The sequence below is a fragment of the Rana temporaria genome, chromosome 3, assembly GCF_905171775.1.
Source record: "Rana temporaria chromosome 3, aRanTem1.1, whole genome shotgun sequence".
NCBI lineage: Eukaryota > Metazoa > Chordata > Amphibia > Anura > Ranidae > Rana > Rana temporaria.
In genome coordinates this window covers 451351776-451364637 of record NC_053491.1, presented here as the reverse complement: position 1 = coordinate 451364637, position 12862 = coordinate 451351776, and the positions used below count along the sequence as shown (strand labels likewise).

The window sequence follows — 12862 nt, the reverse complement described above, 5'->3', positions numbered from 1 at the left end:
AAACTGGCTTGGGATCTTCGAAGTGGGAACCCAGTCGACCACTGGGTCCCCGTCCTGCTCAAATGCTCCGGGCCAACATAAGCCCGAAACCAGGAACACTGCATAGTACGAACACTCCGGCCAGGTAGCCCATAACGCCGGAGCGCCGTGATGTGGCCACCCTAAAGGTGGGTGCCACACCGGATGAAGACCACACAAAATGGCGTCTGTTCCATAAGTACCCTCTCCCAGCATGCCCAGTGAGGCCCAAAACCTCCTGATTGGTCGCTGGGAGAGAACACCCATACCTCAGCTCCACTGCTGCCACCTACCGCACCGGGGTGGGAAACACCCCGGCACAACAGAATAAGCGCACAGCACAGCCAAGCTGAAACAGAGACCCAAATTTGAACCAACCAGCAATGGTCAGAGTCACTTAACTCTCTGACCCCCTCTAAATTTCAATAACACTGGTTCTGAAAATTAACCAGGCGCTACATATTGATGCCAGCAACTTTGGCTGCCCAATGCCTCTGCCTATATAGCCTTTGATTACATATAAAGGACAGATAGGATAAGATCAGTCTTTGTTGCTTTTCACAGAGGAAGAAGGAAGCTAAGACGATCTTGAGCTTATGCCTATTGAGAAATCGAGGGAGGAGCCCTATGTCCCACATCTAGTATGTACTCTCCGTTATAATATAAGTAGACCCTTTAGAACTATGCTGCAGGAAGACTCTCCTCAGAAGGGTGATTACCTTTCATGCATATATTTTATGAGGTATAACATGCACCTTTTCAGTCAGTGCTATGCGTAGGTCGGTACAGTTTTTAAGTATTCACAATTTTAATGTTGTGCCTCATAAGTTAACTTCCTCTCGAAAAACCACACAGGAAACCTTAGTAGCTAAGCTCACCATCACTGCTTGTCAGACACTCTGATCTGCAGACCTGGACTGTCAGACAAGACCCTTGGGTCTCTCCAATGACAGAGGTCCACGAGAAGACAGGAGGCCTACCAAGGACAGAAGGACAAGGTCAGGCACGGGGACGATGGCAAGACAGCTCTGAGAGTCAGAGGTCACACTCTTCAGGAAATCTTCCACCACCAACATGGGGTCCCGTATTAAGTAAGAAAATGTTGGTTTTATTTTATTATGCAATCATTCGTTCTTTGATGTCTCTATTTTACTTTCTCCTGCCTCTTTCTGTCTAGTATATCTTCCACGTCTTCATATGTTTTGAAGGTCATGAAAACTTCACTCAGTGAGCACAGCATATGTAATCTCAGCATTTGAGTGGGGCATGTTGCAGACATTATGGCCCAGATTCACGTAGCACTTATGCTGACGTATCTCGAGATACGCAGCGTAAGTGTAAATGTGCGCCGTCGTATCTGTGCACCGTGCCCACAGAACTAGATACGCCTGAAAATAGGCTTCTTCCGACCGACGTAAGTTTCCTACGCCGTCGTATCGTGGGCGCATATTTACGCTGGCCGCAAGGGGTGCTCCCATTGATTTACGGTTCGAATATGCAAATGAGTGAGATACGCCGATTCATGAACGTACTTGCGCCCGGCGCATTAATATATACGCGGTTTACGTAAGACGTACATCCAGCGTAAACGTATTCCCCATCTATGAGGCGCAACTCATGCAAAAGGGTATGGACCAGGGAACAGCCGTCGTATTTTACGTCGTTTACGTAGTAGTACGTGAATAGGGCTGGGCGTACGTTACGTTCACGTCGTAGGCAGTGATTCGACGTATCTTAGGGAGTATTTTCGACCTGTTTCTAAGCATGCGCACTGGGATGCGTCCACAGGACAGGGCATGCTCCGTTCGTTCGGCCCATCATTTGCATGTGGTCACGCTTTATTTAAATGGATCACGCCCACTTCCACCTACTTTAAATTAGGCTGGCTTACGCCTACAAATTTACGTTACGCCGGCGCAACGTTGGGAGCATTTGCTTTGTGAATTCCATGCTTGCCTCTCTGCGTTGCGTCGGCGTAGCGTAAAAGAGATACGCTACGGCGGCATATATATGCGCCGATGTATGAGAATCCGGGACTATTTGTCAAGCTTGTGTGTTCATTGACATGTCCTCCTCTCTTTGAGGTCAGTGCAGCCTCACTTGCACATGCAGTGTCAGAGGGAGGTTGCACAGCATTGGAATCAAGGGTCAGGAGGCTGCAGGCACTGTGAGAAATATAAATATTAAAATACTGATAGAACTGTATGACTCAATTCAGTTGCAGTGTTTCTTAGAAGCGGTTCCTCACAGGCTGACCTTACACATTGTCTGGGGCTGCGCTTTAAAGTGAAAGGATAGAGATATGACAGTTGCCATTACTGTCATAAGCAGGTTTCTGGGCTCTCATCTTGTTCCTGGTACTAGAGTCTTGGGCAGATATAGTATACTTGAGTGCTAATTACCGTATTTGCCGGCGTATAAGACGACTGGGCATATAAGACGACCCCCTAATTTTCCAGCCAAAATGTTGGTTTTGGGATATATTCACCGTATAAGACTACCCCCTTCCTACTAGTCATGCCTCGCCTCACGGTGCCACCATTACATGCCAGACTGTGCCACTACATGCCAGACTGTGCCCCATTACATGCCAGACTGTGCCCCATTACATGCCAGACTGTGCCCCATTACATGCCAGACTGTTCCCCATTACATGCCAGACTGTGCCCCATTACATGCCAGACTGTGCCCCATTACATGCCAGACTGTTCCCCATTACATGCCAGACTGTTCCCCATTACATGCCAGACTGTTCCCCATTACATGCCAGACTGTGCCCCATTACATGCCAGCTGTATGCCAGACTCGCTGTGCCCTTACCTTATCCTATGACATGCAGAATCGCGGACGTACTGTACGTTTTTTCAAAAGACGCGCCTCCTACGTCTTCTGTTCCGTGATAGGCGGAACAGTCAGCTTCCCAGGAGGCACTGTGTTCAGTGTCCGCCTATCACGGAGGCCCTCTCGTCCAGGGGGCCTCCGTGATAGGCGGACACTAAACACAGGACGAGAGGGCCTCCGTGATAGGCGGACACTAAACACAGTGTCTCCTGGGAAGCTGAGTGTTCCGCCTATCACGGAACAGAAGACGTAGGAGGCGTGGCTTTTTAGAAAAACCGTACGGCCGCGATTCTACATGTCATAGGATAAGGTAAGGATGTTAGGTTACCGGCGTATAAGACGACTCCTGGCTTTTAAGAAGATTTTAAGGGGTTAGAAAGTCGTCTTATACGCCGGAAAATACGGTAAATATTTGGCAAATATCTACTAGTGGTGTCTAGGGTGACCACGTGTTCCGGATTGCCCGGGATTTTGCAGGTCTATCCCGGGCACATTCATTCCGCTTTACTCACTGACAGTACATGTCCTGGCCGGGAATGCCTGGAGGAGCACAATCCCGCCCCCTGTGTGTGATTGGAGAAATCATAAATCCCGCATCTTGTGTCCAATCACTCTGCTGTGATTCGTTACGGCACAAGCTGATTTTTGGGGAGGGGGGGGGGGGGGGTGTGTCCCTGAATGGTAGTTTGGAATTGTGGTCACCCTAGTGGTGTCCCAATGGGGCATCTAGGCGATACCGTGTTTCCCTGAAAATAAGCCTGGGTTTTATAATAATTTGGCAACAAGAGACACAGTAGGGCTTATTTTCGGGGTAGGTCTTACCATGTAATGTGCTGTCTTCTCTCCCCCTCTCTCTCCCTTCCTGACAGGAATCCCCACTGCGAACTGAGTTAAAATGCTTGTAAAATCCTATAATCCACTCTATTACTGTAGTATATAATGTATAATGTGTGTGTGCTTCTGTAAAATAATTGTGCCACATACCTTCGTTATAGCGGCGCTCTGCGCTTCTGTGATCTGCCAGAGCTCTCTTTTCCCGCAATTATATCACAGAAACGCACACATTGTATATTATATACTACTGTAATAAAGTGGATTATAGAATTTAACAAGCGTTTTAAACTAGGGCTTATTTGCGGGGTAGGGCTTATATTGCAGCTCTCCTGGAAAATAATGCTAGGTCTTATTTTCGGGGTAGGTCTTATTTTCGGGGAAATACGGTAAATAGGCTGCCAAAGTCCAAAAAGAGTATTTATTCCAAACATATAAGTGCTACAGCCAATGTGTTTCTGAGACTACACATCGCCCCGCTCGTCTGGGTGTATTGCGTGCTCTTGGTAATGTTCAGCAACTGGTGGCAGGGGCACTATGTCATTGGACCAGTTGAGTGCAGTGAGGACCAGGATGGTGAGCAGGGTTTTCAGAGTTAGCTTACCTTTTCTATTTTTAACAATGCATTCCTGGTATGTATAATGCACAATAAAATATTATATATATTGGGCCAGATTCACAAAGAGTTACGTCGGCATATCAGTAGATACGCCGTCGTAAGTCAGAATCTGCGCAGTCGTATATTTAAGCGTATTCTGGAAAACAGATACGCTTAAATTAGGCTAAGATATGAGCGGCGTAAGTCTCCTACGCCGTCGTATCTTAGGGTGCATATTTACGCTGGCCGCTAGGTGGCGCTTTCGTTGTTTTCCGCGTCGAATATGTAAATGAGCAAGATACGCCGATTCACGAACGTACGTACGCCCGTCGCAATTAGTTACGCCGTTTACGTAAGACATACGCCGGCATAAAGATAAAGCTGGTCTCTAGGTGGCGCAGCCCATGCAAGGTATGGACGTCGGAACAGGCGTATCTTTTCACGTTGTTTACGTAAGTCGTATGCGAATAGGGCTGTGCGTAAGTTACATTCACGTCGTAGGCAGTGTTCGACGTATCCTAGGCATTCTATCCGACGCATGCGCACTGGGATACGTCCAGGGACGGCGCATGCGCCGTTCGTTCAAAACGTCAATCACGTCGGGTCACGATTCATTAGCATAAAACACGCCCACCTCTTCACAATTTGAATTACGCGCGCTTACGCCGGCACATTTACGCTACGCCACCGTAACTTAGGAGGCAAGTGCTTTGTGAGTACAGCACTTGCCTCTCTAACGTGCGGCGGTGTAGCGTAAATACAATACGCTAAGCCCGCACAGCGTAAAGCCGCCCTACGTAAATCCGGGCCATTATCTATATTTTATAATACAATAAATACTTTGAGAGACAGCTCCTGGAATTTTGATTCAATGAGGAATTAAAGTGGTTGTAAACCCTAAGGCCCCATACACACGATAGAATCCATCCGCTGAAAAATCCCAGCGAATGGGTTTCAGCGGATAGATCCTATGGTGTGTACACTCCAGCGGATCTGTTTCCGCGGATATTTCTCCCCTGGGATGGATTCCAGCAGATCAGATATTTGCTGACATGCTAAACAAATCTATCTGCTGGAATCCATTCCAACGGATGGATCCGTTGGTCTGTATAGACTCACCGGATCCATCCGTCCGAAGGGATCCCCCGCATGCGTCGTAATGATTCGACGCATGCGTGGAATTCCTTATATGACAGCGTCGCGCACGTCACCGCGTCATAATCGCGGCGACGGCGCGACACGTCATCGCCAGAGGATTTCGGCGCGGATTTCAATGCGATGGTGAGTACACTCCATCGCAGAGAAATCCGCTGAAATCCTCGAGAGGATTTATCCGCGGAAACGGTCCGCTGGACCGTATTCGCGGATAAATCCTCTCGTGTGTATGGGGCCTAACATATACTTAGTGACGTGACTGACCTCGGGTGATATGCAGAGATGAACAAATTCTCCTACATACACTATATTGTCAAAAGTATTAGGACGCCTGCCTTTACACACAAATAACAGCTTCAATTCTTCTGGGAAGGTTGTCCACAAGTTCCTCCACCCTAAACTCGCTCATCCATGTCTTTATGTGCACTGTGCACTGGTCCAAATCATTTGCTGTAGGGAGATTATGGTGTAGGGTTGTTTTTCAGGGGTAGTTCCAGTGAAGGGAACTCTTAAGGCATCAGCATACCAAGACAAAATGGACATATTCATATTCATTGATTGCAGGAACCAACAGAAGGGACACATTCTATTGTAAGTACAGCCGTGGCCAAAAGTTTTGAGAATGACACAAATATACGTTTTCACAAAGTCTGCTGCTTCAGTGTTGTTAGATCTTTTTGTTAGATGTTACTATGGTATACTGAAGTACAATTACAAGCATTTCATACGTGTCAAAGGATTTTACTGACAATGACATTAAGGCCCAGATTCTTGTACACTGGGCGTATCTCTGCAACGGCATAACGTATCCGATTTACGTTACGCCGCCGCAAGTTTTTCAGGCAAGTGCTTTATTCACAATGCACTTGCCTGTAAAGTTGCGGCGGCGTAGCGTAAATCACCCGGCGGAATTCAAATTCGGCGGGTAGGGGGCGTGTATCATTTAAATGAAGCGCGTCCCCGCGCCGAACGAACTGCGCCTGCGCCGTCCGTAAAATATCCCAGTGTGCATTGCTCCAAATGACGTCGCAAGGACGTCATTGGTTTCGACGTGAACGTAAATGACGTCCAGCCCCATTCACGGACGACTTACGCAAACGACGTAACTTTTTAAAAATTCGACGCGGGAACGACGGCCATACTTAACATTGGCTGCGCCTCATATAGCAGGGGCAACTTTACGCTGGGAAAAGCCTAACGTAAACGTCGTAACTTTACTGCGTTGGCCGCACGTACGTTCGGGAATTCGCGTATCTAGCTAATTTGCATACTCGACGCGGAATTCGACGGAAGCGCCATCTAGCGGGAAAAAATTGCAGTTTAGATCCGACGGCGTAAGAGACTTTTACGCCTGTCGGATCTAATGGATATCTATGCGTAACAGATTCTAAGAATCAGTCGCATAGATACGATGGCTCAGATTAGGACTTACGACGGCGTACATGGCGCTGCGCCGTCGTAAGTCCTATGAGAATCTGGGCCTAAGTTTATGCAAAGAGTCAATATTTGCAGCAATGACCCTTCTTTTTTAAGACTTCTGCAATTCTCCCCGGCATGCTGTCAATCAACGTCTGGGCCACATCCTGACTGATGGCAGCCCATTCATGCACAATCAATGCTTGGAGTTTGTGGGGGATTTTGTCCACCCGCCTCTTGAGGATTGACCACAAGTTCTCAATAGGATTAAGGTCTGGGGAGTTTCCTGGCCATGGACCCAAAAATTGGATGTTTTGTTCCCCAGTCCACTTATTTATCACTTTTGGCTTATGTCAAGGTGCTCCATCATGCTGGAAAAGGCATTGGGGTAGATTCAGGTAGGGGCGCGCAATGATACGGCGGCGCAGCGTATCGTCTTTACGCTACGCCGCCGTAACTTACAGGAGCAAGTGCTGTATTCACAAAGCACTTGCTCCGTAAGTTGCAGCGGCGTAGCGTAAAAGGGGCCGGCGTAAGCGCGCGTAATTCAAATGTGGAAGGGGGGGCGTGTTTTATGTAAATTTATGATGACCTGACATGATTGACGTTTTGTACGTGCGCCGTCCGTGTACATATCCCAGTGTGCATTGCTTCCAAGTACGGCGCAACGATGTATTGGTTTCGACGTGAACGTAAATTACATCCAGCCCTATTCGCGAACGACTTACGCAAACGACGTAAAAAATTCAAATTTCGAAGCGGGAACGACGTCCATACTTAACATTGGCTGCGCCTCCTAATAGCAGGAACAACGTTACGCCGAAAAAGCCTTAACGCAAACGACGTAAAAAACGAACGCCGGGGCGCACGTACGTTTGTGAATCGGCGTATCTAGGAAATTAGCATATTCTACGGCGACAACAACGGAAGCGCCAATAGCGGCCAGCGTCAGAATGCACCCTAAGATACGACGGCGTAAGAGACTTATGCCAGTCGTATCTTAGGCTACAGTCGGCGTATCGAGCTTTCTGAATACAGAAAGTAGATACGCCGGCGCAGATTTGAATTTACGCGGCGTATCTATGGATACGCCCGCGTAGATTTTCTCTGTGAATCTACCTCATTGTTTCTCACCAAACTGTTCTTGGATGGTTGGAAGAAGTTGCTCCCGGAGGATGTTTTTGTACCATTTTTTATTCATGGCTGTGTTCTTAGGCAAAGTTGTGAGTGAGCCCAATCCCTTGGCTGAGAAGAAACCCCACACATGAATGGTCTTAGGATGCTTTACTGTTGGCAACACAGGACTGATGGTATCGCTCACCAGGGGCGGACTGACAACTCATGGGGCCCCCAGGGCAATAGGAGATTATGGGGCACCCAGGGAAATAGGAGATTATGGGGCCCCCAGGGCAATAGGAGATTATGGGGCCCCCAGGGCAATAGGAGATTATGGGGCCCCCAGGCAATAGATTATGGGGCCACACAGTATACATACACACAGAATACACATACACACACACTGAGAAGGTACTGGAAAGGCGGGGCAGCTATAATCTTGGGATTTTTAGACCAAAAGGATGTCGGTAAGGGACATTTCAGGGACAAATGTAAAAAAAAAACACAGATTTTTACATACTGTCCCTGGTTTTACTGAGGCTGGCAACCCATGTGGCATGGGGCCCTCGGGCAGTGCCCGAATGAACAAATGGTCAGTCCGCCCCTGGCGCTCACCTATTCTTCTCTGGACAAGGTTTTTTCCGGATGCTCCAAACAATCAGAAAGGGGATTCATCAGAGAAATTGACTTTCCCCCAGTCCTCAGCAGTCCAATCCCTGTACCTGTGTATTCCTTACTCTAAATTCTGCTATGATCACTAATATCCAGTCAAAATCCAGAAAAGTAACCACATGACTTCAGAAAAGGAGTGGGAATTAAAAATAATGCCTGTCTCCAGGCTAGTGCATGACATATGTAAATAACCTGTCACTCACAGCAAGGGGGCGGAACGAACTAAGGTTTTTCTCTGTAAGTCCGTTTTATTTCACTGAACAATAAAAGAGGATTGCTCAGAGCTGGATTAACTCTGTGTGGCAAGACTGGGCACAGATGATAGGAAATCTTATACTGTTCATTGTGACATCAAAAAATAAAAATTGTAAGGTGAACTTACACAGGACCACCTCCTCACCCCCCACCCCCACCCCGCCAGTCTCGCTGACCTGGAACGCAGCGATCTCCCATTCTGATTCTGAGCCCTGCTCTAGCCACGTCACGGGTCCGGGGCTTGGAAATCTCCTCAGCCATCGATGTTCTTCTTCCCAGCTGACAAGTTGGGCTATGCAGGTTTTGATTGGTCAGCACCACCCATGTGATGGCACAGACCAATTAGAATGCTCCTAAACATATCTCCTGATGGGGTACGTTTTGGGGATTAAGCTGCATGGATTTCTAAGGTCCAGACCCATGATGTGGCTATAGCAAGGCTCAGAACGGGAGACCTGGGGGGGGGGGGGGGGGGGGGGGGTCCTGTGCAAGTCATCTTACAGATTTTTCTTTAAAGGTGAACTTACCCTTTAAGTTTTTTTTGGCTGTTGCTTGGCAACTCGAAGTTTCAGCTCCCTCCATAAATTTTCTATAGGATTAATGTTTGGAGACTCCATGACCTTAATGTGCATCTTCTTGAGCCACTCCTTTGTTGCCTTAGCGGTATGTTTTGGGTCATTGCCATGCTGGAAGACCCATCCACAACCCATCTATAGTGTTCTGGCTGAGGGAAGAAGGTTCTCATCCAAGATATACAATACATGGCACCGTTCATTGGACTCTCAATGTGGCAAAGTCGGCCTGTACCTTTAGCAGAGAAACAGCCCCAATGCATAATGTTTCCACCTCCGTAGCCAACACCATACAGAGCCATTAATTCTATCTGTGTAGAAATCAATGGCTACATTTATCTTTAATCGCTAACTATTTTAGTAATGCCACTGAGATACTAAAAATCACCAACATGGGTGATAAAAATCTCTTTTACCGAGAAATATGACCACTTGTTGATAATCATCTATTAAAAGTGCGGTCAGTGCTCTGCAGATGAGGTGACTAAAACCAATGCCTAATAGGATCCTGTACTCTCTGGGACGAATATGAATGCAGCAAGAGCAGACCCCACACTACTATTTTTGAATTGGTAATTTTAGGTTTAACCCCTTCCATACTGGGCACTTATACACCTTCCCGCCCAGACCAATTTTTAGCTTTCAGCGCTGTTGCACTTTGAATGACAATTGTGCGGTCGTTCTACACTGTACCCAAACTAAATTTTTATCATTTTGTTCCCACAAATAGAGCTTTCTTTTGGTGGTATTTGATTACCTCTGGGATTTTTATTTTCTGCAAAAAAAATAAAAAATGACCGAAAATTTAGAAAAAAAAATTATTTTTTTGTTTCTGTTATAAAACATTGTAAATAAGTACGTTTTCTCCTTCACTGATGGGCACTGATGGTACTGCACTGACGGGCACTGATGGGCACTGATGAGGTGGCACTGATGTGGTGGCATTGATGGGCACTGATGATGGGCACTAATATGCGGCACTGATGGGCGGCACGGATGGGCACTGATAGGCGGCATGGATGGGCATGGATAGGCGGCACAAATGGGCACGGATAGGTGGCACAGATGGGCACGGATAGGCAGCACAGATAGGCACGGATAGGCGGCACGGATGGGCACGGATAGGCGGCACGGATGGGCATGGATAGGCAGCACGGATGGGCACGAATAGGCGGCGTGGATGGGCACAGATAGGCAGCACGGATGGGCACGAATAGGCGGCACGGATGGGCACGGATAGGCGGCATGGATGGGCACTGATAGGTGGCACGGATGGGCATAGATGGGCACTGATAGGTGGCACTATCGTATGTGTTGTACTAATGAATACCAATCAGTGCCAAACAATGCCCTCCAATCAGTGATGCCCATTGTGGGCACTGATTGGCATCCATTGCGGGCACTGATTGGCATCCATTATTTGTGTCATTGTCATCCCTGGTGGTCTAGGGTGGCATATCTGTGTTTTTTGCATCCCTGGTGGTCCAGTGGGCATCCCTGGTGGTCCAGTGGGCATCCTCGGGGGGGCTGTGCTGATAATCGATCAGCATAAACCCCCCCTGTCAGAGGAGCAGCCGATCAGCTCTCCTCTACTCGCGTCTGACAGACGCGAGTGAGGAAAACCCGATTACCGGCTTTTCCTGTTTATATCGTGATCAGCCGTGATTGGACACGGCTGATCACGTGGTAAAGAGTCTCCGTGAGAGACTCTTTACCTAGATCGGTGTTGCGGGGTGTCAGACTGACACCCTGCAACAACGATCGCCGCGATGCGCGCCCCCGGGGGCGTGCAGCGGCTCAATATCCTGAGGACGTCTAGGCAGGATATTGAAACCACTTTGCCGACGTCAATCTGTCATTGGCGGGCGGCAAGTGGTTAAAGAGAGACTCCACTTTAGTTGAGGAAAATATTCCCCACTGGGTGATCAATGTATATTACAGGAATTTTACCAAACTTTGTTGCAGTTTTCTACCTGTTTTTACACTGACGAAAAAGCTGGTTGTTGTGTGAAGAATGAATCTGAATGGGAGTGACTTTTTCATTATTAATCAGCTGAAGCACTTGCACTGTTCTAATGCGGAAAGTGGCGGGGTCTGCATCCCTTTAGAAGTGATGCACCATACCTCCCAACTTTCTGAGAGGGGAATGAGGGACACCTATCAGCAAAAGTATGCAGGCATAAGACACACACCTGGACACACCCCCTTAAAGGAGAATTGTACAAAAAAAAGATTGGTTAAACCCACGATTGCTTTTTTTCCACTACTATTCCTTCATATTGGCTTTTGGAATTTACAAATGCAGCAATTTAGAAATCAGATGAAAGGTTTAGGGCCGGAAAACACTTTTGGATAGATAAAAAGTGCATTTTATATACAACTATATGGATCAGACCAAAATGAGGGACAAATGAGGGGGGAATGAGGGACAGAGGGACATTGCTCCAAATCAGGGACAATTCCTCGAAATCAGGGACAGTTGGGAGCTTTGGATGAACCCTTTAGCTGTAACTCACCAAAGTAAAATTCCTATTGCAGGGGATGCCTAAAATCTAACTTGTATCTTAGTGCAGACTTCTGGGAAAGTCAGTGAGCCAATAAAACATGCAGGAAATGACGTTTCTGGAGGCGTTCCATACACCAGCTATGTACAGATGGCCTCTAGGTTGCCATATTGTATTGAATTGTACAGAAAATTACAGCGTTTAAGACTGAAAAGGAAGGTCATTTTTTTTAACATCCAATTACAATATGGCTTACATAGGATTGTATAATATATATATATATATTTTTTTTTTAAATCTCTACAAAAGTGGAGTTGCCCTTTAAGGCTTAACTGTAATTAAAAATCTATTTAGTGTATTTTGTACTGAAAATGTGCTCTTTGTAAATACTCGTGCAAATATGTTGAAACATTAAATCATCATTTTATTCTACAGGCTGCTTTAAAAAAAAAACAAATAAAGTGTTTGGTGGTTTTATGTAATTTTCTGGAAAAAAAATGCAGCTCTTTTGTAATTTTTTCAACATTCCATCTATTAAATCTTCTGCCCTTGTTGTTGTTCTAACTTTGGATAGTCTTTTTTTTTTTCTGACAGTAAATACCTTATACAGCCCACTTCCTGTTTCCTGTCTGGTCATCAGCCTAGGCTTATGACATCATTCACAGCTCTCTCTCTCTCACTCTTGTGAGAGTTTGCTAGGAAGAGAGTGATGATGAGCCATATGAGGGCCAATTAGAGCTGCAGGGCTGGAGGTGTGCCTCTGCGTGTCTGTGTAAATCCACAAAGTGAACAGGCAGCAGCTTCAGCTGCCCACAGTTAAAATGGATGCAGCCAGACTCAGTGGAAGGAGATTTCACGCACACTGAACGTTTTTTGACGTTTTT

The 12862-nt window shown here is 46.8% G+C and overlaps 1 protein-coding gene across 2 annotated transcripts in view; it reads left to right on the top strand.

Annotated features, from left to right (window-relative positions):
- Positions 1 to 491: 491 nt before the first annotated feature.
- The window catches only part of DENND1C (DENN domain containing 1C), a 110963-nt gene continuing 98592 nt past the window's right edge, over positions 492 to 12862 (top strand). For both annotated transcript variants that reach the window (XM_040346650.1, XM_040346649.1), the window contains exon 1: positions 492 to 1109. In XM_040346650.1, coding sequence (XP_040202584.1) covers positions 1093 to 1109 — 17 coding nt within the window. In that variant the 5' untranslated portion in view covers positions 492 to 1092. The remainder of the gene's footprint in view (positions 1110 to 12862) is intronic.